At 42.8% G+C, this 25,374-nt stretch overlaps 1 protein-coding gene across 1 annotated transcript in view; it reads left to right on the top strand.

The window, feature by feature from the left end:
• Window positions 1-1,066: 1,066 nt before the first annotated feature.
• Window positions 1,067-25,374, top strand: part of tncb (tenascin Cb) — a 44,256-nt gene continuing 19,948 nt past the window's right edge. The window contains exons 1-10 of the mRNA XM_069682810.1: window positions 1,067-1,236; window positions 11,879-12,449; window positions 13,057-14,277; window positions 14,906-15,169; window positions 15,259-15,374; window positions 15,890-16,043; window positions 20,797-21,066; window positions 21,429-21,614; window positions 23,491-23,580; window positions 24,234-24,497. Of these exons, the coding sequence (XP_069538911.1) occupies window positions 11,963-12,449; window positions 13,057-14,277; window positions 14,906-15,169; window positions 15,259-15,374; window positions 15,890-16,043; window positions 20,797-21,066; window positions 21,429-21,614; window positions 23,491-23,580; window positions 24,234-24,497 (3,052 nt within the window). The 5' untranslated portion in view covers window positions 1,067-1,236; window positions 11,879-11,962. The remainder of the gene's footprint in view (window positions 1,237-11,878; window positions 12,450-13,056; window positions 14,278-14,905; window positions 15,170-15,258; window positions 15,375-15,889; window positions 16,044-20,796; window positions 21,067-21,428; window positions 21,615-23,490; window positions 23,581-24,233; window positions 24,498-25,374) is intronic.

Raw genomic sequence — 25,374 nt, 5'->3', positions numbered from 1 at the left:
CTGCGAGTAGACGATATTTTCAAGCTTCTAACCAAATATTTTAACTTCAGTGATATCAAGATATCGTTTACGGTGTAAAACAGCTTTTATACAAATATAACCATCGCAGTAATGAGCAGCTCAACATTTTCAAAACTTTCATTTTAGTACCATATTTGAAACTTTGGTCCAGAACATCCTGTGAGTAAATATTCATGGTTGGCTCTGGTAAATCTTTTGGATAAACTGTGAAAGTAAAAACTGTGCCCACATGCTAGCTTATTAGCACGTTAGACTAGATTGGGCCATTAGCCATTAGGGCCGTTGGTTACAGTTGCTTACACATTAGCCCTGAAAGTATTCACTTTAGCTTCAAGGTGAATACGTTCTGAAGCTGTGTACTTCCCTGATATCACAGAGCCATTTTCAGGTGAATGAGCTTTTACTGAAAGAGAAATCGACTAAAAGCTGTCGTCATAAGCAAGTGAATATTTTCAAAACTTTTATTTTAGTGTCATATTTTCAAGTTTTGTTCAGTACATAATTTAAGTTCAGTATTTATGGAATCTGCATCCTCATCAGTTGGTCCTGGTTTCCTCCCAGCTTCCCGAGTTTTTAAACGCTATGTTAATGCAGACACTGCATTCACTCATATCTTGCTTTCCATTGGCTTGCCTGCTGCAATTTGCTGCTAATGGTCCAACAACCCCCCTCCATCAAGACCCCCCCCCCCTTTCCCTTCCTACTCTCTTTCTCTCAGTCACCCTCTCTCTTTCCAGCCTTGAGGCGTCCCGTTTCAGCTCCTTCCCTTTCAGTTACAATGCTGTGGAGAGGGTGAATGGGTGGGGGGCATTTAAGAGAGCAGTAGGTGGGAGTGGAGTCTGACCGCAGAGGGTCTACTGTTTAAGAGAAAGGGAATTCTCTCTTTCACTCACTCTCCCCCTCTCCCCTCTCTCTGCTGCTCTTCGTCTCTCTACCACCCTCAGTCTCACCCTCTCTGTCTCTTCCTCTCTCTCCTCACTCTCCTCACTCTCTCTCTCTCCTCACTGGCTGCACAACATCAGCCGGCTCTCTAGGTAGACTCGAGTAAACACTCTAAGAGAACAGGGAGGAGAGGGAAGATGACAGAGCTGTCAGCGCTCTGAGAGATACAGACTGGTGAGAACATTTGTCAGGGCTGGCTGACGAGGCTCTCTTCAACACTGCTCCTGGTTCAATTTTCTAATCAGTGGGAAGGCTGTGAGCTTTGTGTGTGAGGTAAGTCACTTTCTTTACCTGCATGGAGCCGTTGTGTGTGAATGGCAGCCGAATGAAAGAGATGATTGCTTTATCCAATTAAGATAATACGTGACGATTGAATTGAAGAGCTCAACAACTTAATAGCTTCTAGCACATTCTCTCTTTTCCACTTTTATATGAGTTTATAATAAAAGTTTTTATATTTTCTGTTTAAGAATTTTTATGAAATGCACTGTAGGGCTGTAACTAAGGATCACATTCATTAAGAAATATCTGTCAATCATTAATTGTTTAGGCTACAAATGAAGAAAGAGCTGAGAGAGACGTCTTCAAATTGACCAAAAACCCAAAATATTCAGTTTACAATGATAGACACAGAAGAAAACCTGCAAGTAGCGCCACTTAAAAAGCTAAAAGCAACTAACATTTAACATTTTTGTTTGATGAATAAAGCTAATTATTAATTGATTATTAAATCAATTAATCAACAGACTGTTTCCTGTCTGTGACCGAGCTGCATGCTTTTTTCTCACCTTCAGTGGCGGATGCAATGAAACGATCGTTTCCATTCATCAAAGCAGCGTTTGTAATTCATCCTCATGTTTTACAAGCGTAGGAGACCGGTGTAATTTGGCTCTTTACTGCATGCACCTGGATGCCAATTATGTTTTACTGTGAAAGTTTTCCCTCTTGCTGGCTGTTTTCTATTTATTGTCAGAGCAGGAAAAAAAGTAATGTGTGCAGAGATGGAAGTCTGTGATGAGCTACTGAATTATTCTTGTTGCATTAGGATTGATGCTGAGTTTTCATCTGATGGGATAGCAGAGGAGAGATGGGTTGTGTGTGTGTGTGTGTGTGTGTGTGTGTGTGTCCGTATATGTATGTGTGTGTGCTGCTTGCCGGAGTAGGTCCAGCTGTACACTTTATGGTTGCCAGCAGACAGTAGGCTTGTGTAACCCAGGAGACAGACAGCTGCTCTGCATTAGATGCTGCTGGTTGGTTCCTCTCCAGCCTACACACTGCCGCCTGTAAACTAGCAGCCTCACTGACACACACATACAGACTTGTGCACACCCTCAGTGACTGTTCATCTCCGTGTCCTTCCCAATCTCCTTTCTTTGGGTCACTTTGTTGTCAGTTGTGTGCCACACAGAGATTGCAGAAAGAGAATATGAAGGAGGGGGTGTTTGATGGATTAGTAAATAAGTGTTATTCACTGATACAGGTGTTTTAAAGCAGATATCATTTTTGGAGTGCTGCCAATAGCTTTCATTTGTCATTGTGCATATTTTCGGCATTATCATAAGCCAACATACTACTGGTCATACCGTACCAAGTATGTGAAATATAATAACCTTAAGTATATTAAATTGAGAAAGGATGCATTTTTTCAGCCTCAAATTGTTTTCTCACCAAGTCTCTGTTCGAGACCACGGTGGGATTCTCCACTGAAACCTCTTAAATGTAAGTTTGCTGTTCTTTAAGGCAGAGCAAAGCGGGATTTATTACACTGAATACCCCTGGAGCTGTTTGAGGAAAATCATAACCTCATGACAACAGAAGCCCTATGTACATCTTAGCAAGAGAGGGAGAGCGGTAGAAAGAAGTGTGTGTGTGTGTGTGTGTGTGTGTGTGTGTGTGTGTGTGTGTGTGTGTGTGTGTGTGTGTGTGTGTGTGAAGTTATAGGGTGGGCTGTGATGGAGGAGACCCACAGGATACCAGGGCAGCGTCTGCTGGATGGTAATTTTGTATGACGAGGAGGTGCTGACACAATGAAGGAGGCAGGCTGTGTTTTAGTAGCTGTGAATTCAGCATCACTGAAGCCTCATCTGAAATTTGTTTATGAAGATTTTTTTGGCTGATTTTAATTTATTTTCACAACTTAATGATACATGAACATGTTCAACATGAGCATCTTCTCACATATACTGACTACTCCTGCTTGACAGGCATGATATCTGATCGTAGGTGGCAGTGCAGGCTTGGTGTATTAATATTTCATGATGCTTTGGCTACGCAGACGAGTAGACACTGACAGTGACACTCGGCATAACGATGAGTGGGAAACGGGCCTTTGTTTGGACAGCTGTTGGCCCCAGCGCTCCGTGCCCTACAAAGCTCTCTGAGAGGGTGACTGTCTTTAACCCCACTTAGCTCCTCCACTGGTGATTGAGAGCAAACAGTAATCGTGGGTTTTCAAGATGACCCACACTGGGCAAGATTCAGGAAAGATGTTTTGGTTGGACTAAATGAATGTCATCTTTAATTCAGGTTGATCAGAACTCCCATTGCTGCCTCCTCTTCTGCTCTCGCCTTTGTCTCTTCTTAAGTATTGTCGCTGGTTTCTGGTGAAATGTCTTGCTAGCTTTTGACATTATGGTATTCCAGAAAAAGTAGCCAGATCTGATCAAATTTATGAGTACACATTTTGATCATTTTACCTGGGCTGTGCTGCTCAGTGCCTATGACCACCTGTGGTCCAGATGGTTTTCAATACATTGAATGTAGTAAACCTAAAGACACATAGCAGGAGAGCAGCATTACAGTTATATTGGTCCAACAGTAAATAAGTCATCTTTGATTTAGGTTCAGATATCAAAACCTTTTTGTACAGAGATAAGGAATCCTACTGACTCTGCGGATCCCCTGACTTTTGGTCTCACGACAACAGCAGGTCAATATTTCAATTTGTCCTATAATTTCATTTGTGACCTGCAACAGTAATTAAACTAGTAGTCACCACAGTTTCTCTGTCCCACTCAGATGAGTCATCACCACAGACCTCCCCTTAAAGAAATCCTGTGTTTTAAGCATCCCAGATGGTTTTTAATGTTCCTCAGATGCTAATGTGCAAAGAAAAAGGAGTGGAAGTCTTGGAGCTGTGGGATCCGGGATGCCTTTGTGTTGCCTGGCCCTCCGTTGGAGGCATCCAATAGATGAGCACATGTGGTAGACTCTTTGCTCTGACACTTTGCCTCCACCAGTGACCTCGCACATTGGAATGCATGAGCCATAATGTTCTTGGAACAAGATAGGGGCCCTTTTGAGAGGGACAGACAATTTAAATTGGTGAAAATGGTTAAAAACAGGGAAGCCAATGAAGAGCCGCCACCGGGGCCGGGGGTCATTAGGCTCATACAAGTGTCTGAATGGAAGGCACTCCCAATTTGGACACGCAACACGCTTCAGGCTTTCATCACAGACAAGGACAAACAGATGTCCGGGTACCACAGCCAACATGCTTCTATGTCTAGGGGAGAGAAAAAAAATCCTGTTTGAATGGAAGTAACCAATCAACCTCCAGTGTAAAGTGCTGAAATATGCACTCCTTTAAAGGCCTTGCTAAAGTTCTTGCGCATTCACTCAGCATTTTTTGGGACTTAAAAAAACCTCTTTCACCAATGTTACAAAGAAAAACAAATGAAAACCAAACAAGAGTTCTCAGTCACTAACTGTATTCACTGGTAGAACTTTCCCTCTGATTCTTGCTTTCTGACAAATCTACGACAGGTCTGGTTCACAGTGTATGCGATTACTAGTTTGAAAAGCTCACTGAAAGGGACATCATGCAAAATAAGCCAGCCAAAACCTCTATTTAGCCTTCAAGGAAATTGTGCACTCACCTCTCAGCTGACTACCTGACAGGTAAGGTGTTAGTTACACGGTAAGTTTAGACGAGTCTCTGAAATCGACATCAATACCTCTGTGTAGCATTGTGACACAGGCAGCTGCCAGTTACAAGCCATAATTTTATAGTAATTGCAGGGCAACGTGAAAGCTGAGGAAGTAGGTAGACGATGTGCTACTTTATCACAAGTGTCTGGACAAAACAGCAGGTGGATGTGCAGTAAAGGCAGCGCACGGGGCTTAGGAGCCACCACGCCACCCTGGGGTTAGGCTAATAAACAGTGGGTCACCAGCACCCAGCATGTTAAGAAGCTCATGAACAATGACTAGCATCCAACCTCTCCATCTGGACCCTACGAGAACAGCAGCACTAGATAGAGGAGGCGCAGGGGAAGAGCCATAAAGAATATTTATGGGCGTCACAGCAAGCCGCGAGTCAAATCACAATGCAGTAGAAACTAAATTGAGATACGACTGTCTGCTGTACAATTGACCTCTTTCACTCAACATTCATTTTCTCCGTATCTCAGTGTCAAAGTCGGAAATTGGTTTTGGTAGAAGAAATAGACTTTTTGGGGCAGTATCAGTCAGACACGTCAACTCTGGCTCCAAATCACTCTGGCGGTTCTGCAAGCGTGATACAGCTCAGCCTCGGTAGAGCGTTTTCTCCGAGTATCTAGATAAGTGCTTCTGCTGGTATCTCAGATCCAGCCTCCCCGTCTGCCTTATCAGCCATGAACACACTAACCCCCACCACTCCTCCGCTATCTGTGTCATCTGATCCAATGGGGTCACAGCAGAGAGCCAATGAGCGCAGACTTGGATTGATGAAACCAGTCTTCTTTTCATCCATCAAAAAAACTGCACATTCCCCCATTTCATTTCTGTTTAGCAAGTCAAATTACTATTTAATTTTCAACCATTGGAAAACACTGAGACAGTGTTAAAGTGAAACTATTCATGTGCTTTAATGATTTCACATCAGTGCCTTCAGTCAGATTTCTTTGTTGGGAAGAGGGATAGAAAGATGCTATTCTTCAAATGTTTTTGAGCCTTTAAGCAGAATCTTTATCAACTTAACTATTCAGTTTTAAATGTGCAAACAGGTGCCTATTTACACAGCCAATAGACATTTGCAGATGGATTGGTGGTCACCTGGCCAAAGTAAGCCCATTTTTGGAAGCTATATGTCCAGTTGCATCTCCAGCTAGTCTGCTTTGTCTTTGTAATGATTGACGATGGTAGTGTACAGTGGGTTTCTCAGAGCATTCTCACTGAAAACAGCTAATGCTACTGGCAATGAGGTTGACTGTTGTAAGAATGAACTTCAATTCACTGAGAGAAACCAAAATGCTGGAGCTGAGAGGAACTGCATAGTTAGCGTATAGTAAGCTGAAGGTACACTTTTAATGTTAGACAGTCTTTTGATCATTACAGCTCTATCTTTATTGTGTAGTCACTGTGACGTTGACTTGTCAATCACAGGTAGCCACACCTTAAGGGATACTTTATCATCAATCTTACTCTAAGTGTGTTATAAGTTAGAAGTTGCATATCACGTTGTATTAAAGGATCACTGAAACTAATAATTCAGAACATAGTTCATAAGCAAAATGTTTGTTTATTGAGGATTAACTGTTATGCATCAAATTCTGAATGCTGAAAAACAGCAGGGCTGTGCAACATAAAACGGCAAAATCAAAACAACAAGGTGAAAGAGGCTCAAAGCCTTCGTAGCGCTCTGGTGAACCTGCAGAGTCTGGTGTCACATTGAGTGACCTTTTCACATTACACACAATCATTTGATTTGTTATATACAAATGGATGAAGAAGAATCAATGTCTTAAAAGATGTCGACATTGTCCAGGGCTTTCACATTGCAAACAACCAGCCAGTGGACAACAGTGTCCAGAAGTGATGCTCTTGCGCTACCTACAACATGATATTTAGAAGCGTTGGACCATTATCCGAGCTGCATTATTTGAAAAGTGTAAGGGAGACAGACTGCATGGGTTTATATTAAAACAGATTTTACAAAGAACACATGAAGTTGGTTCCATTATGAAATGAGAGATGTTTGAGCTCAGATCATATCTGATATCATTCATGTTGTTCTGTGAAGCGAGCACTGACCTGCTGAACCCAACGCATCTCAGAAAAATCCATCTGTCAGAGACGCTGGAAGATTTTCCAGAGGAGCAGGCTGAGAGGAGGCTAGTCTTTCCCCAATTAGCTGCTTAAATGTCATGACCTGAACACATCACAGCTGTATCTGAACCAAATCCTGCACTCAGCCTTGCGTTACCTGCTCAGTCATTTCCCTCACATTAAAGAGTCGAAACAGATAGCCTCTTAGTATTGTTTTCTAAATCTCCTTAGCTATTAAGCGGGCAGTTTATTTATGTTTCTGCTGTAGGGGTTGTGTTTAGTTCAGCACAACAGCAAATGGCTGCATCGCTCATAAAAGGCAGAAAGATGGCATGTGTCCTCCAGAGCGTGAGGTGATAAAACTTGAAAAACCTTTTTCTGAAAGCAGCAACAACTGAACCATTGATCGCACGGTGAGCAGTCAACTCAAGCTATGCCTCTTCCTGGAAATTCATTTCTGTGTTTGATGATGATAACTCACAACCATAGTGCTGTCCTCAGCAACTCGCTATCTCACTGGCTATGACCTTGGTGGAGATACAGGAACCAAATCAATACTCACCTGCTCTGGCTCGGGACATATGTGGAAGGTTTCATTCTCCTTGCAGGCAGGTTGTTTGTGATGACTATGTTCATCAGCAGATTTCATTTCTCGTGGATTTCTTGATTCTGTGTAGGATTTAAAAAATCAGTCTCTGTCATGGTTCTTGACATGTCAGTGAGTGTCCATTACTGGGGCCTATCTCCTGATCATTCTTTTCTTGTTACAGTTTGACAATGTCTCAAGGTGAAAAGAGCCCCAGACAATAACCCTACATTGAGTCCTTATACCAGCGACCCACATTTGGAATCTGTATCAAAGAAGGCAAGCTGAGTTTTTGTCATGGGTGACCTACAAAACTAGGCAAGCTTGATAAATTCTTCAGAAATGAAAAGAAAGCATGTGCATCCTATCAAACCTGTTTAACATACAGTCCTGGGACTTGAGTTGTAGTTGTTGTCATTGAATATTTACAGCTTCGACACACCAACTGGGGCACGCTGCTTCATTATTCAGTTTGTTTGTTGTCGAGGTATCAGACGGATGCTGCGTTGTCTGTTCACACTGCTGCGATTATCCACTGATAGCTGGCTAATTATTCTTTTTCCTACATAAAAACCATTCACTGTGCTTCCATGTTGGTGTGCTTTAAATAACCCACCACACAATGCTGTTGTACAGACTGATAACACTTTGTGCCAAAACAAATTGCTTTTTCTCTTCAGAACAGCTACACAGATAACCACTACGGGCTGCCTGCAGAGTAAGAGTTTTTCTTTCTCATTTATCTTGGACCTGCCATATGGTAGTCTCAGCAAAGGTGAACTACAGTGACGATTAAGTTTGTCGGCCTGTGGCCCTGGCTGACTTTAAAAGAAACCCAGACTTCTGCGTATGATGCCTACAATCCTCCCCAGACAGAGAGTCTGCTCATCAATCTCTCAACCAACTGAAAGTAAATCGTGTGTCTGAAAGATGAGAGGAAGGAGGCGGAAAGGAACACTGCTTAAGTAATCATTGGGATTCATTTATTTCCACTAAAACAGCTACGTCAAATGGAAATAAGATCAATGCTAAGTGATGGAGCAATATGACAAGATAGATCTTTGCATGCCATGTTGGGTTTGGGGTGTTTAGTAGCTTATGAGGGTTTGTACTTACTGGACTATTATAGTTTTAACATTCTAGACTTGTACAACACAGAACTGAAGAAATGAGCTAGTGACACGGTGAAAAACACTTTCTTGCACATTCTTGCAAGAACTGTGTGTGTGTGTGTGTGTGTGTGTGTGTGTGTGTGTGTGCAGGGGGAGTACAGCTGCCTCAGCTGGTTTGAGATGCAATGTTTTTCACATTACACTAATGTGAAAGTCAGGGCTGTATGAGAAGAGTTATGTAAAGAGGCTCTTCTGTGGATTTTACATTCGTTGGACTTCACTGTGTCTTCTGGCCTACACACACACGGATGAGAGGAGCATGACATTTGGCCTGTTTGGAAGATTTGTGCAAACCACTGACTTGCATTTCATGTACATGGATCTGCTGATGATAAATCCTTGTGCAGTGAGACTTTCTTCACTACAGAAATGATAGCATAGCTGGTTTGGTTAACACTGGGTCTCAGATGTAAGGCTTTAGACAGATTATCAATAGCACAAAATCATTTTGGATTTTTGCAACCAAAATACCAACAGAGCTAGTGTAAGTGGTGCCCAGGTGTTGTCTGCTACACCTGCTTTGTCCATTTGGCCATGGGCCATTGGGCCTAAGCTAACTTTGTTTACTTCATACTCCACGAGGTTTATGTTTTTACGCTGAGACTCTAGTTGAAAAGTTAAAATGCTGTGATTGCCTTGTTATAAAGCCACATAATCTCTTGGTAATTTAGGGCTGGTTGAGATCAAGGTTACGGTTTAGGTTTGGTTGTATCATTGGCACACCACTTCCCTTTAATCCTACAGCAAAAATATCATCAAATTAATTTAACATTCCTTATAGAGAGAGACCTAATCACTTTTGAAATGATCCTCAAATGGAACTTGAAAGCGCTTTGGGCTCTCTTCTGTGTGAGGTATAAAACTTCAAGTGTTCCCCTAGCACTCAAGAAGCACAACAGGGTAATTTAGACCAGTTGCACCAAATGTGTGTTTGCCAGCATGAGTAAAATTCACCTCACATTCAACAACAAGGCATGCAATAAGCTTTGTTGCTGTTTGAGAAGCTAACTATTGACCAAAACCAAGTGAGGAAGTAACAAAGCAGCAGCAGTCAGATTGTATCAAGCCCTTGTCTAAAGTGCCAGCTACCAGCTCTATTAGCTAAGAGCCAGGGCCACAGGGTGCTCATGAAGGAAGTCCAAACAGATGGATCAGCTCTGTTTCTCAGGGTCACACTCAGATTCACATATTAGGATTATTATGCTTCAAATTAAGAATAGTAGATTGCAGTTGAGAAGAGATCATTCTAATCAGATTTGTTCTCCAACACTCTTTCGTTTCTTCTCTTCGTCTATTTCTGAATAAAGACTAGTTTTGCCAGAGCCACAGATTCTCACACAAAGCCTGCTTTGGTCTCTCAGGGTTGCCTCGCTCAGAGGTCCATGTGGAGAGCAGCCAGCCTTCAAAGTGAGAAAGCCAACCATCCGCCCAGAACTAAAACCTTAGCAGCACCTCAAAGCAATTTTCTGGCTATTTTGTTGATTTAATCCCTAGTTTGTGATGCTTGGGCACAGCAGTGTGACTGTAATGGTGTGCGTGTGTGGGGAGGGGGTGGTTGGACCCCTGAGGGCCCAGATCCTCAGCACTCCCATCAGCAAGTTACATTAGCACTTTTACAGTCTACCCATCATGAAGGCGCTCATCCCTGCCTGTCTAATCAGGGGGCTGGGGAGGGCTTGGGGGTGGTGGTGGTGGGGGGTGATGTGAAGCTGTGGGATCCCTCCAAGCTGAGCTCATCTGTCAGCTTGCCTAATCACACGTCAGGCCAGGATGAGGAGACCAAGCACCTCTTCCTGGAATATTACCTGCTGACTGGCAGCCTCGCTGTTCCTGCACTCATGAAAACGGCCAGCAAAGATGCCCTGTGTTTTTACTACATCCACATCAGTGGGACTAAGTCAGGTGTAGCAGAGAAGATTAAACCCCTTCATACATATTCCACCACAGAGATGGAATACACTATGTGTGCCTGCAGTCATGGATTTTCACGTCTGCTTATTCAGACATTTTTGTTGGCTGCTAACTGCTAATATTAACCTTAAGAGCAGCCAAGGCACACAGTGGTTTTATAAGAAGTGGGAAATGATTGGTGTCAGCACCTCTGAAAAGGTGAGGTAAGAAGTCAGATTAAATAAACTCAGAGTTAGCCAGATGCTAAAATACGCCACAATTCTTATGGCTCTTTTGGCTCCAATTCTGATAGGCCAACAGTTTCACTCTGTCTCTTATTATCTGTCAGCATATAAATAACTAAAACCTATTAGATAAAAAATTACTTTAAGAATCAGTCCACTACTGGGGAAATAACATTTAATATTGAGCAAAGCACAAACACAAACATTAGGTTTTAAGGTTGCAACAACGTCAGCACATTTTCCTTGCAGACCTTTGAAAACCATCATGTCAAGCGTTTGGTAAAAAACAATAAATAAACGCTATAAGAATCATGTTATAGCAATAAAAAAACAAAACAGTGGCTGTAAGGAGAGCAGTCTGGGAATGCTGACTTGCCCGTTTGTGGCAAGTTTGTGCAGACCTACGTGCTTTACAGCGAGCCTACAGATGGTCTAACCATACACCGGTATTAATCCCTCAGCTTGGCCTGTGGTCTGGACTGCAGAGAAAACAGAGGAGGTCCAGCATGCAGGTGTTGCTGGGGCTGTTTGTGGCAACCTGTCACAATGTGGTTAGAAACAGAAAGCTTTAGATCCCCAAGGTTGTATGCTGCTCTTGCAGTAATAGCTGCTCTTGGTCCTGATCGGAATCTGACGTGTGTGTCCTCTCCACTGAGAGAAGGGCTGAAATGGGAGTGAGGCAGCCACAGCGTTGGAAGTGGTCTTTTGTTAGGGGCACCAGAAAAAAAGTGAATTGCTTTGAAGTGGGATGCTATAATATTTCAGTCCCTATTGTGGATATATATGTGTGTGTGGCGTGATTATGCTGATAAATCTATCCCGAATGGCAAGATAAATAGGAAAGTGTGAACATCCAACAGAATTGAGTGTGGATTGCTTTATGTTGTGTGTATTTAAAGTAAAAAAACAATGTGAGACAAAGTTATGTGTCTGAGATGTAACTTCCTAATTCCTAATTTTCCCTTTTGTTTGGTTACTTTAATTCCCTCTAGGACTAAAAACAAGAACCCCTATTTGACACCTGAAAAAACTTTAATCTGCTACCTCGTCAGAAACGGCAGTGCCAGCGTGTCATCATGTGGATGAAAGGCTTGCTCTTCAGCTGCCTGACTGTGGTCCTGCTCCTCGAGCTGTCCAACGCAGGCCTGGTTAAGAAGATAATCCGCCACCGTAGAGAGGCTCTAATGCCCAAGAAAACCCAGGAGAACCTCACCCTGCCCAACCCAGACCAGCCGGTAGTGTTCAACCACGTCTACAACATCAACGTGCCCTCCACATCCCTCTGTTCCGTTGACCTCGACTCCCCTGGAGGCACCGAGCTCAAACACAAGAGTGCTCCGATGGACATGCAGAACACTGAACACATGGAGCACACGGAGGATGGCGAGAATCAAATTGTTTTCACACACCGCATCAGTATCCCGAAGCAGGCATGCGGCTGCGACAACCAGCTGCCAGACATCAAGGACATCCTGAACAGGCTGGAGATGCTGGAGTCGGAGCTGTCTAGTCTGAGGGAGCAGTGCAGCAGTGGGTCTGGCTGCTGTGGGGCTCCAGTTACAGGTAAGTCTACATATTTTACTCCTTTATGCATTGGACTATATGCTGTTGACTGTGTTACAATGGCAGTGTGTTTACAATTTACAATGCATGTAGTAAACTCAGTTGGAATCGATTTTTAAAGTGCCTTCAGCAAACTGTGTTTGATAGTAGAAAGGTCATGAATACAGATTTCATGTAAGAGAAAAAGGAACACAACTTTTAAAGCTGCCTCTGGCGATGTTCCATATAAAAACATAGCAATATATCTTTTATCCCACTAACCACAAACTGGCTGTATTTACATTAGTGCCAGAGTTGAACCTTTAAATGCAATCACTGATGTTATCCTCATTATATTTTTCAAAATGTTAAAGTGTGCTTATTGTTTGCTTCCTGTCATACATTTTTAGTTAGTATTTATGGGTTGTCAAGTCATACGTGCATGCCACTGGCAACCTTAATGTGCATGATGCTATGGAAAAGTTATTCTATTGTAAAGGCAAACAGTAAATGTAGCTCTGAGACATGAGATGAGTATTTTTTTGTGTATATTGTGTACAGCCTGTTTTACTGAATGATCTCTGATCACTTTGGAATAACTCCTTTTTCCTTTCATTCCTTCTCTCAGGTGAAGTGTCCACAAAGCCCTACTGTAATGGCCGTGGGAATTGGAGCACAGACACCTGCAGCTGCGTTTGTGAGCCTGGATGGAAGGGCCCTAACTGCACTGAACCTGAGTGTCCCAATGACTGCCAGGATCAGGGCCGCTGTGTGGATGGCAAATGCGAGTGCTTTGAGGGCTTTGGTGGGGATGATTGCGTTGTCGAGCTCTGCCTACTGGACTGCGGTGACTATGGCCACTGTGTCGATGGTTCTTGCCTCTGTGAGGATGGCTTCATTGGTGAGGACTGCGCCCAGACCAACTGCCTCAACAACTGCCTGGGCCGCGGACGCTGCGTGGATGATGAGTGTGTTTGTGATGAGCCTTGGACAGGTTTCGACTGCTCGGAACTCATCTGTCCAAACGACTGCTATGACCGTGGACGCTGCATCAATGGAACCTGTTACTGTGAAGAGGGCTTCACTGGAGAAGACTGTGGAGAGATCACCTGTCCCGGCAACTGTAACAACCGTGGCATGTGTGTGAATGGCCAGTGTGTTTGCCAGACCGGCTACAGTGGAGAGGATTGCTCGAAGCTCACCTGTCCCAAGAACTGCAATGAGAGAGGCCATTGCTTCAATGGAAAGTGCATCTGTGATCCAGGATTTGAGAGTGAAGATTGCTCCATTGTCTCATGCCCTGACAACTGCAGTAACAGGGGCCAGTGCATAAACGGAGAATGTGTATGCGACGTAGGATACCAAGGTGAAGACTGCAGCGAGCTCTCTTGCCCAAACAACTGCCAAGATCGTGGACGCTGTGTTAACGGAAAGTGCATATGCAACAAAGGCTATGCTGGAGAGGACTGCAGCATCAAGACCTGTCCAAAAGACTGCATGGGACGTGGAGAGTGCGTGGATGGCAAGTGCGTGTGCTTTGTTGGCTTCACTGGGAAAGACTGTGGAGAGTTGACCTGCCCCAATGACTGCTTGGACCGCGGTCACTGTGTGAATGGACAGTGTGTATGTCATAAGGGTTTCACTGGTGAGGACTGCAGTGAGAAGACATGTCCCAAGAACTGTCTTGATAGAGGTTACTGCGTCGATGGCAACTGTGTGTGTTATGAAGGTTTCACTGGGCCGGACTGCTCCACACTGACCTGCCCAGATGACTGCCAGAACCAGGGACGCTGTGAAAACGGGGTGTGTGTTTGTGACGAGGGCTTCATTGGGGAGGACTGCTCCAGAGGTAAGAAAGAATTCATGAACACGATGCACATTTCTACAGTTCCATTGCAGAGTTGTAATAGAATTCCTTCTTAGAAAATGTGCTGTTCATGAACTACAGTCTACAGGATTTAATTCCATGCTTTGTCTTTTTCTTGTATGAGCTACGGGTGCTCCAAAAGTCACAGCTCCAAAAAGTGGCATTTAAGAAACACTAGAAGCTGTGCATTGATTCACAATTCACATAGGTGCAAGGCGATCTGAATCAGTGAAAAAGGCAAAGAATGCAATCTTCATATCACATAATTTTCTCAACATTTTAACTGTATATACTGTATATATATTATTTTTTAAATTTATTCATATATTAACTGTGAATCATGCAAAGCATGGAACCAGGATAAACATATAGAAATGTAATTACCTGTGTAAGATAACAACAAAAGCATTGTGACATTCACATATGCAAAACAAGAGTTAAGATAAAGTAACCTTTTCCATAGAATATCTACAGGCGTCATCTGTTATCTTATCAATTACTTGGTGTAAAAATTTTTAGCAAGTCAATTCAATACCCAGTGAGACATTTCTCACCAGACAGTACAACCGTACAGTGCTGCAAATGACTGATTTTCAGTGTCTCTCCACAGTCTCGCCACCAAAGGATCTAACAGTGGTGGAGGTCAATCCAGAGACGGTAGACCTGTCCTGGGAGAATGAGATGCGTGTGACCGAGTATCTGATCACCTACATGCCCACTGCCCCTGGAGGTCTGGAGCTGGACATGCAGGTGCCTGGGGACCAAAAGATGGCTACTATTAAGGAGCTTGAGCCTGGCGTGGAGTACATGATCCAAGTTTATGCTGTACTTAACAACAAGAGGAGTGTACCTGTCAGTGCCAGGGTGGCTACACGTATGTCTATCCTCTCTTCAATGGCTTACAAAACACAGTGCATAAATCTAGATGTAACTTAGTTAGAGGTTTATTCTGTGCCCTCCCAGATCTGCCTGAGCCTGAGGGACTCAAGTTCAAATCAGTGCGGGAGACATCCGTGGAGGTGCAGTGGGACCCGTTGGACATTGCCTTTGATGGCTGGAACCTCATCTTCAGGAACACGGTGAGTCCTGCTCTAAATATGTTTTTAGAGCTTTTGTATTCAGGAGTTGGTTGAACTCTAGAGCCTCTATCATTATCAACATTTTCCTTTGGTAAAAACCACAAACGACCTGCTGCAGACCCCCTGCTTGAATCCAGTAATTGCTTAATGTGGATACACGAGGATCAGGTTGAGTATTCTGTGGAAAAACGTGCGGCCAAGCCAGAATGCAAAAACACAGCAGTTTCAGCTGTTAGCAAGTCCCAACAGCTCCAGTGACAATACAGCACAGAGCCAATGTTACTCTATTTATTTTTCTTTTTTGAGTGCTCATAGAAACTCTTTCAAACTGTGCTACTGGGTTCAGCTCAAAGTCTCACTCTATTAAACTGAACCCGCTGTCAACTCTTGCGTCCAAACGCCACCCAGAGCGCCATTATGTATGATTTGACTGTTTCTTTTCCTCCCACTCCACACATGATGCCAGGGCTAGTCTTTGTAGTGGTTGATGACTGGTGTTTTTTTGGTGTTGGCAGAAAGAGGAGGATGGTGAGATTCTGAACTCCCTCGGCCGTCCAGAGACCACCTTTGAGCAGTCAGGCCTTGGCCCTGGCCAGGAGTACGAGGTCAAACTGCAGGTGGTAAAGAACAACAAGCTTGGAAGGCCTGCCTCCAAGAGCGTTGTCACAAGTAAGTTTACGCATTCACGCTGCTAACTGGCTTACCATTCTTTTGTTTCAGACTTACTGCAATGGTTTCTTTCCAACTGGCTGAACGTATACTTACTTAACCTTCAACTGCATGATTAAACCACAGACACATATATACAGTATGTATCAACTGTGCCCTGTTGCCTCATGCCACAAAATGCAGTAGATTCTTATTGAAGTAGTCAGTGATGGTTGTGAAACAAAAAGTGAATGGAATCAACAACATCGTAAATAAATGTTGAGTTTTTGACTGCTGGTCTCCCCGAGCTTCTCACGCCTAACTCAGCGAATACTGGCGCTTGGTCAATATATGACGATCTTGCTCGCCCTTTGGAGTCATATCTTAATGCTGTCCTGTAGCTTATTGTTTTGATGATAAGGTCAGGTGTTTGGGGAGGGGGGCTGGATGGATAAACCACGGGAATTTTATCCAAGAGATTCTGGTTTAACAGTCTTCTAAGAACATCAGCAAGTTAATTTAACTACCCACATACATTAGTTATGTTAGTTACAAGAGTTACGTACCATATGATTCTCAGCTACATAAGTAAATATTTATTTAAAACCAAATCATGTTTTCTTTTAATCTAACAAAGCAGTTTTTCATTCCTGAACCAAGTTGTTTTATTGCCTTGAAATAACCACCATTTCACAACGTTGATCACCTGTAAATTATAGTTGCATGAACAATCCAATCCAATCCACTTTATTTACATAGCACATTTTAAAAACAACAAGGTAACCAAAGTGCTGCACAACAGATAAAAACAGTAAATAAGTAAAATTCAAACGTTAAAATAAATATATACATTTAAAAACACAGTAAAATAAAAGCATTTAAAAGCACTAAGAAATACATAAAACACAAAACAACAACCAATGATTTAGAAACAACAAAAGACAAACAGAGACAAACGTGCTATGCCTCCCAGCTAGCTTTATATTGAAGTGCTAACCAGACTTGGGTTATTTTAATCCTTAACTTACCTGCTTTAATTATAAAAAAATTAACAAGATTCTGCATATTTATTAGGGCCCTGAAGTGATCAAATTGATGACAGGCTTTGGGATAAATTAATCAAAAAGAATTGCACATATCAATAACTCTTTTGAGAAGCAGTTGAGAGTAGTCTAATTCAGTGTTCATAACATTATTTCTTGTTTCACTGTTGTAACTGTAGTTTATTCTCGCCCAAATCTTTTATTCTGCTCCATTCAGTCCTCTTTTTTTCACACAAACATCAACACCTCTAGTCCCCCTTCCCGTCTCTCTCTGCCTGTTTGTTTGCCCAAAACTCATGTTTTGAATTTGTTTTTACCTGCATGGCAGTGTTAACCTGTGTGCAGCGAGGAGGCTAGTTGGTTTAGTCTTACGCCCAGTTTGGATCAATGTTTCGCAACGCAACAAAACAGTTTTGTGCAGAGAAAATTGCAGCAGAGTGTACTGGTTAGTTGCAGAGCGTTGTAGAAGATTTGACTTGTCAAATCTCCAATTGCAGTTTTAGAACTGAATGATTTACCTGTTTCACTTCAGCCAATCAGGAAACAGCATAAGTTGGTGTAGGCACCCTGTCTCTGGCGCTGCAGTAGCCAAAGATGGCTCCAAATCCTCTTTCTCCAAACTCTCTGTCTTTGACGTTTATTAATCAGTGTTACAGCTAACAGTGTGAGCATGTCACTGTCACTGTCATCCACTTCTTTTTATAACGATAACAGAAATCCAGCCAGATAATTCATGTAACCTGGGCCTAATTCTAACATATTAACGCAGAAGTAGTGGGGTATGTCATGGCGTCGTTGCTATGGAGTGGTCATCTGCGTTGCGTTGCATCGGTTGATGTGAACGCCCCAGTTTTAGAACTTTTATGATTAGAAATAATATAGATATTATGTATATTATAGAATAATATATCCTGACTGATGGATCCTGAAAAAGCAATGAGAGTTGACTACCAATCCTAAAAATAAAGATAAACAGTTTATTAAGAGATTGAATTCTCCACCTTGGAAATCAACCTAACCATTGCAATGGAAACATATCTGAAGGAGAATCATGTCCTTTTTACCACTCTGACACGGCACTGCAGATTGAAAGTGAAGGTGTTTTTTGGGGGGTTTTGTGGAAGAAATTGTCACGTAGAGGTATTAAAGTTGAATGTAAAAGCAGGTAAACACCTTCACACATTGGGTAGGTTCATTGGTTTCTTTATATCAGGGTAATCCATCTCACAGCCCCCCACAGAGTACTGAAAACAGCCAGACTTGTCAACCCTGAGTGATTAGCTCATTAAATTTCATTGCATTGTTGTGATTTAGCGAGGGTAGTAAAAAGAGATATGACTTTCCAGCCCTATTGGCAGGTTATGAGATATCTATATATCTTCATCAGGCTATAAAGGCCAATGGCTGGTAACACTGAAGAACTAGGAGCTGGGGATCAATATGACAAGAGAAACAGGGGTGAATTCTAAGCCAGTCATTTCTGTGGCAGGTTAACATACTTGCCTCAGTGGTTGGCTCCCTCGGCTGAAACCTAAACCTTAACTCACACTGTGCGAGCAGTTACCCCTAGATTCTGTTTAACAAAGCAGATTCAACAGGCACAGCAATGTCCGCACTATCACAGCCTCCCTATTATTGTACTCACACATCAGTAAGAGCAGGCTGGTAAAATACAAACAAAGCGTAGAGCTTATTGTTATTATTATTATTATTATTATTATGGAAAAAAGCCATTTTACATCTGACAAAGATGGAAAAGTTGGGCAGTATATTCTTTATTTGAATTATTTTCTGTAAGTTTTTGTCTAAAATTCCTAATGGATGTATTTCAAACACACCCCATAATGCAAGAAAGGTCAAAAGGTCAAAGGGGATAAATGTTTCTTTCATCCACTGTTGTGGATACACTTGTGATTACACACGTTTGCCCACGTGTCAGTAGCACTTGGATTATGAGGTTTAGAGTTCGCTGTGTCACTCAGGCTCCCTTCATTTCTCCCATTACACCTGCTTGTGAAATCGTTGTGTGGGATTTGCACGCTGAGGGGCTAATTGTGTGAAGCAGGGCCCTCCTCTCTCATCTCTCCCCTTCCTCCTCCCCCTCCAACCGAACCCTCCATGTGTTGGAGGCAATGACCCATAGACTCTCTCAGCCTCCCCAGAAGACAAATCTGAGTAAAGCTCAAATGCAGATTTTGCATTTTATCAGCACTGCACAGAGGGTTGACTTTCCCTGAAGTTGCTTGCATGTGACAAATCCATTTAAGTGTTGGTAAAAAGGCACCCTTCATGGTCCAGGGATTTGATCTTTAAATAGTTGGAATACCCTTATACAGGCAAGAGGGCTATCACAATTCAGCACCTGTATGCATTATAAACTCACATTGTCTTACAGCTCCTAGTTTGAATCACAGTTTGGACATAGGACTTCCTTGCTGTGTGGAGTTTGCATGTTCTCCCTATGCATTTGTGGTTTCCTCCGGGTACTCCGGCTTCCTCCCACAGTCATTGCTCATTAGGTTCATTGGTGACTCTAAAATTGCCTGTGGGTGTGAATGTGAGGTTGAAAGGTTGTCTCTGTGTGTCAGTCCTGTGGTTGACTGGCGTTGAGTCCAGGATGTACCCCGCCTCTCGCCCAATGGCAGCTGGGATAGGCTCCAGCCCCCCCAGCAACCCTGAACATGATAAGCAGTATAGATGGATGGATAAACATCTGCTTTTTATCTCAGAGGAGCTTGAGGCCAGCCTGTTCTGATTCCCAAGTTGCCAAATACCAATGCTTTGTCCATCCCTCAGTGTTTTACATAGACACACAAGGAACTGTGTAGTGTCTGCGTCAGAGGCACCAGGCTTCTACAGCAATGCTAGACACATAGAGCAACTGCTGTGGCCGTCAGAAATCAGGAGAAGCCACTCGGGATGTTATTCAGTGGTTTGTGAACTCACATTTTGAAGGCTGAAGTTGTGCATTTTGGTCGTTTTGACTTTTGGGAACCAGAAGTGACCCTATTTGGACAACAGGCTGGATACTCATTGTCGCCTCTATCTTGGTTGAGGGTTGCCGTGGTAGCAACTTTTTAATCATAGCTACCAATACAAAAAACCATATACTGCGTTATCATCAACTGGATTCTTTTTTGCAACCAGTGCAGTTCCCTCCTGCTAGCCATTAGAAGGAATGCTGGTTTCAGGCATTCACAATGGCTTCACTTTTGAAAGAGAGAATAGCAGATTGTAACCCACACCATGATGTATTTCCTAAACTTAACAAAGTAGAGTTTGTGCCTAGAATTAACCAAACAGGTGTTTCCCTTTAACCAGCTGTTAGGAAGGAAGAAAACAGACCTTGAAAAAGACACTGAACAAGATGCTAAACAGACACTACCTCTGCTTCTGTTGTCTATGAGACACTGAGGGGCACAACAAAGTAGCGGAATGTGACGACCTGCGATATGAAGGCCATTGTCTCAGCAAATAAAGACAGCATAAAAAGAACCAATCCTTTAATTGTTCTTCATTTTTTATGAGTTCTGTGAATATACAAGATCATCATAGGTGACTCACAATAGCAGCAACAACAGTGCATCTTAACACCTGCTGAGACACTTTCAGTTCAAATACTACAAAATGCAGAATGACTTTCAACCCAGCTGCTTAAACAAGTTCATTTTTACCATACGTCATCAAATTTGCATTAGCATAACAGGCTATGTCACCCCTTACCTCTGCAGTGATCGACGCCCCCAGCCAGGTGGATGTGCGTGATGTGACGGACACCACAGCACTGGTGACCTGGTTCCAGCCTGTGGCTGAGGTGGATGGGGTCAGCGTCGCCTATGGGCCCAGCTCTAACCCCGTTGATCGTAACACAGTGGAGCTGTCGTCCACTGACACCCAGTACCACCTTGGAGGCCTCAACCCCGACACCCAGTATGAGGTGTCTCTCACTGCTCGGAGGGGAGAGCAGACCAGCGCTCCCGTCTATGAGTCTTTCCTCACAGGTAATTTCATTCTGCTTTCAGGCCAAACATTAGATCTACCTGAATTTTTACATGAAATATTACAGCCCTCTTCCCAAATAAACAAACAGTCCCAACCATTAACTGAGTATTATAGCTGGGTTTAACGAGCTGTGTGTCAGCTGCAGGGGACTGGACCACACACACTTTACATATGGCTATATGTTTATGAGGGAGGATATCCTGAATGTGTGCGTTCTTTAAAGAATGTCCTCCCAAGGATAGAATAATGAGGAAAATCCCCAATCTTGTTTTTTTTAAAAAGAACTACTGAGGTTTGGGGATTTCAATTTACATTTAAATCTCAACTAGTTAAAGGTTACGTGTAAAATCCTGTGTTTCAGACCTGGACGCACCCACAGACCTGCAGACGGTGGAGCTGACAGATGAGAGCATCACCCTGGAGTGGAAGAACAGCCGAGCTCAGGTGGACAACTACCGCATAAAATACGGCCCTCTGTCTGGAGGCGATCATGGAGAGCTGCTCTTTCCCCCAGGACCCAAGGACAGCACCCAGGCCAAGCTCACAGGTACAACACACACACACAGACACACACACGCACACACACACACACACACACACACACACACACACACACACACACACACACACACACACACACACACGTCCACACAGGTTAAAATAACTAATGTCAGCGTGAAAGATACAAACTTGGCCCTGGTTTTTGCCCCATTCATAGGAGAGCTACCCCAGTAAAAGTGGACAGCTTGAATCACAGAGTCAGTTTGATCATTTAAGTCACATCTCTGCACTTTTGTCTTTTTAAGCTGTGATGCTAAAAACAGAGCAATGGACAAACAACAGCATGATAAGCTGTAAACTTTACCAACCCGTCTCCGAATGACCCTTCAATGATTTGTTTTGTTGTATTAAACAGCCAAATCCCATTCTATTGACTAAATTCAATAAGGTCCACCTTAATTCAAGGTCCACCTACTAAATTTCCCAAGATTTCAACCATTTGTCATTGTTTTCATTAGCAGATGGAGTTCACTCAGTTTCATTGACATTGAGAGGTCATTGTCATTTTTGTTGACAATATTTAAAAGTTGGTAATAATTAACGGTGGTGTTGTATTAAACTGTATATTACATACAGGTATTTCTAATATTCGGACCCCTCATGTGGTCAATAGGGAGGTGAAAATATTAGAAACCTCTCTGATAATGTTTAACTATAACCGACTCGCTACGCCAGAGCAATTAGTCCAAGACTAGTGCTGATCACAGCTACAGTTAAAAACAGCTACATCTTGCTAGGGCAAAACCATTAGCTGCTTCACAGCAGACATGCTCAGTGTTTTCACTCTTTTGTCTGCCCTGGTTCACATCAGCACATTACCACTCTGCATCCAAATGACACAGCTGAAAAGCGTCTGTGGGAAAAAAAATACAGTGTGAAGTGTTTATTCTCCTAATTCTGCGGGCAAGTGTTTGTTGTGCTTAAATGGTCAGTGTTATACTCAGCCTGCTCATTTCCAAAATGGGCTGCCTTTGTTTAGTGTCGTGAAATGTTTGCCCGTCTACAAAAGGCCCACTTTATTAGAAAACCACCCAGGGGGGTTTGGCATTCAGACTTTAAATGGAATAACACTGCCGCTTGTTTCACTGTGAGATCTTGTTTAAACGGAAAAAGCGGGTGCGTTTCATCTATCTGCACCGCTGACATTATAAAGCCATGCTTTGAGGCGGATGTGTTTTTTTCTGTTTGTTTCTGCACTGTGTACTGCAGCATGGCAGGATTAGACACCATGAAAAAAAAAGCTTCTAAAAAACGTCCTCATAGTGTCTTTGTCTGGACCAATTCTTTGTCCTTGGGGGGCCCATCCCATGGAAATAAAGCACTGTGTCCATTCAGCCGACGTCCCCCTCCGCTCCACACACACCTCAGCACTTCTTTCACACAGTTATTATCTGTAATTGCCTTCACGCTCGTGATTTTATTGATAATGAGTTTCCTGGGCATTAGGTGTAATTTCATGCTGCAAGACTCTGTGTGTGATGACCTCTGTGGGAGTTAATAAAGGAATTAGAGGCGATCAGGCCGAGAGAGGGCTTAATTGTAGAGACCAAAGGGCCTCCAGAGCCTGCTGTATCATAGCAAGTAGTGTTTCTGCTCCACGACAAGGGCCCTATAGAGCCATCAATGGAAATACAACACACAGTGAGCACAGGCTTACCATGAAATGCAATTAGGCTGCAATCTATTGTGCAATCAAGCCACATGAGAGTGTTTTCATGTGTGCCACAGGCACTGGAGCCATTAGCAGAAACAGCTGGCCACTTGACTACAGAGCCTCCCCATCGTTCATTTGGTGACACACAGAACATGACATTGCTTTTAATTTCTGTATCACAGTGTTTTTATTTTGCTGTGTTATGTAGGCCTCAGACCCGGTACAGAGTATGGGATGGGCGTGACGGCGGTGAAGGATGAGCGGGAGAGTCTGCCCACGACCACCAACGCAGTGACTGGTAAGATGCTTTCACTGAAACTGTAGCTACACAATCACATTATATCTGTGCCTTTCAATAAATGTTTGTCACATCCTCCATCTGCGTCACTGCAAGTCTTCATATTTCACCCATTATCTTTTTTCAATTATGTGAAATAATTTGTTTTATTGATGTGGCTATGGAGACAAAACCCACATCTCTAATCCTATAATAATTACATTCTTAATTATTAATAGAGTCAGTCTCTGCCTTAAGGACTCAAAGAAATGCTAAAACAAAGCAAACATCTGTAAAACAATTAAAAATAAATGTGGAATATAAAGAGACATAGGAGGACCACCCTGAAGGCAGTTAACTGACAGCTGAAAGTAACAGCAACAGCGTGAGGATAAGGGAAGGGATAAAAACAAATGAGATTAGTAAGAATAAACCAGTGAATGAAACAATTAAAATAATGAAAAGATAAAAATAGACTACTAAATATTCATAAAATTAATAACTACATATTATATAACATACAGATAAAATATATTTATTCTTCCTCAATTATTTTCTTTTTTTAAATCCATGATCCGTTTCATAAAGCGTTAGCTGGATCTTTTTTTAATGCTGCAGACACTTCATCATGTCCTATAGGTAACCCCCCTGTTCTCCTCTACCACTCCTATTAGCCCTGGATGCTCCCAAGGACCTGACTGTTGCCGAGGTGACAGAGACCACTATGATGCTGGAGTGGAAGCGCCCGCTAGCCAAACTGGACTCCTACAGATTGGTTTATGTATCAGCTGACGGCCACAGGGACGAGGACGTGGTCCCAGGCAGCTCTGAGTCTCACACCCTCAGGAGCCTCACACCTGGCATGCTGTACACCATCAGCATCACCGCTGAGAGGGGCCGCAGGACCAGTGCACCCACCTCCATCTCAGCCCCCACAGGTCAGCACTGTAAAAACACACCTTCCATCTTTAAAAGCAAAAAAGTTTTTGATCAAGCAGTCGTGCCACGTTTGATTTTATCATCTCCCTAATGTCTGGGAGGAAACAGTGAAAGACTGAGGACTTTTTGGGTACAAATTTCTGGAGGTTTATAGTTATCAGTTTGGCATTTATTCCACTATTAAACAAAAATCTTTCAGATGCTTAACACTCAGGTTAGTACATCTGACTGTGAAAGGTCGATCCAGTAGAGTACAAAACCCTCTTTTCCCACTTACCTCAAGTGGTAAAGATGCAGATAGTTAAAGATATACCAAAAATGTTGGAACTTGTTTCTATTAAAAATGTAGTCCCCATGAGAACTATTTATAGTGTGTATCCACAGTATCATCTCTGGAAAGCTGCACTATTATCTTTAGTATAGTTGGGAAATGACATGTATGATAAAGATCACACTGATGTGATTTTAGACTTGTATGGAGTTCTGCCTCCATGTAATAAAAACTTTAAAAACCTGATCAATAAAATGTAACTAACATACATTAAACATCATCAGAATTTTAATAATACGGATGTGGTAGCCTCCGGTGGAGATGCTAGCCAGCAGGGTAGTGAAAGAACCAGGTGCCTTTTTGTATCTAGACATTGACTACTCCTGTACTCCTGTACCTCATGGTCGCTGATCTCAGTCAAGGCTCTTCTGCGACTCACTCAAGTCGCCCTGAATGTCATATTTAAATATCTCAAAATCTGGGCCAGATAAAAACATCCTCTAGACTGCTACATGTCACTGGACGTAAGTGAGAATTGTTTTATCTTTGAGTGAGCTGACCACTTAAAAGAATAGCAAGGAGTTAAAGTTTTACCCGTGACTATC

This window comes from Semicossyphus pulcher, unplaced genomic scaffold (assembly GCF_022749685.1).
Source record: "Semicossyphus pulcher isolate SPU_LCO1_2020_fin unplaced genomic scaffold, fSemPul1.0.p SCAF_6, whole genome shotgun sequence".
Taxonomy (NCBI): domain Eukaryota; kingdom Metazoa; phylum Chordata; class Actinopteri; order Labriformes; family Labridae; genus Semicossyphus; species Semicossyphus pulcher.
The sequence above is the reverse complement of the archived record's forward strand: the minus strand, read 5'-3'. Positions and strand labels throughout refer to the sequence as shown.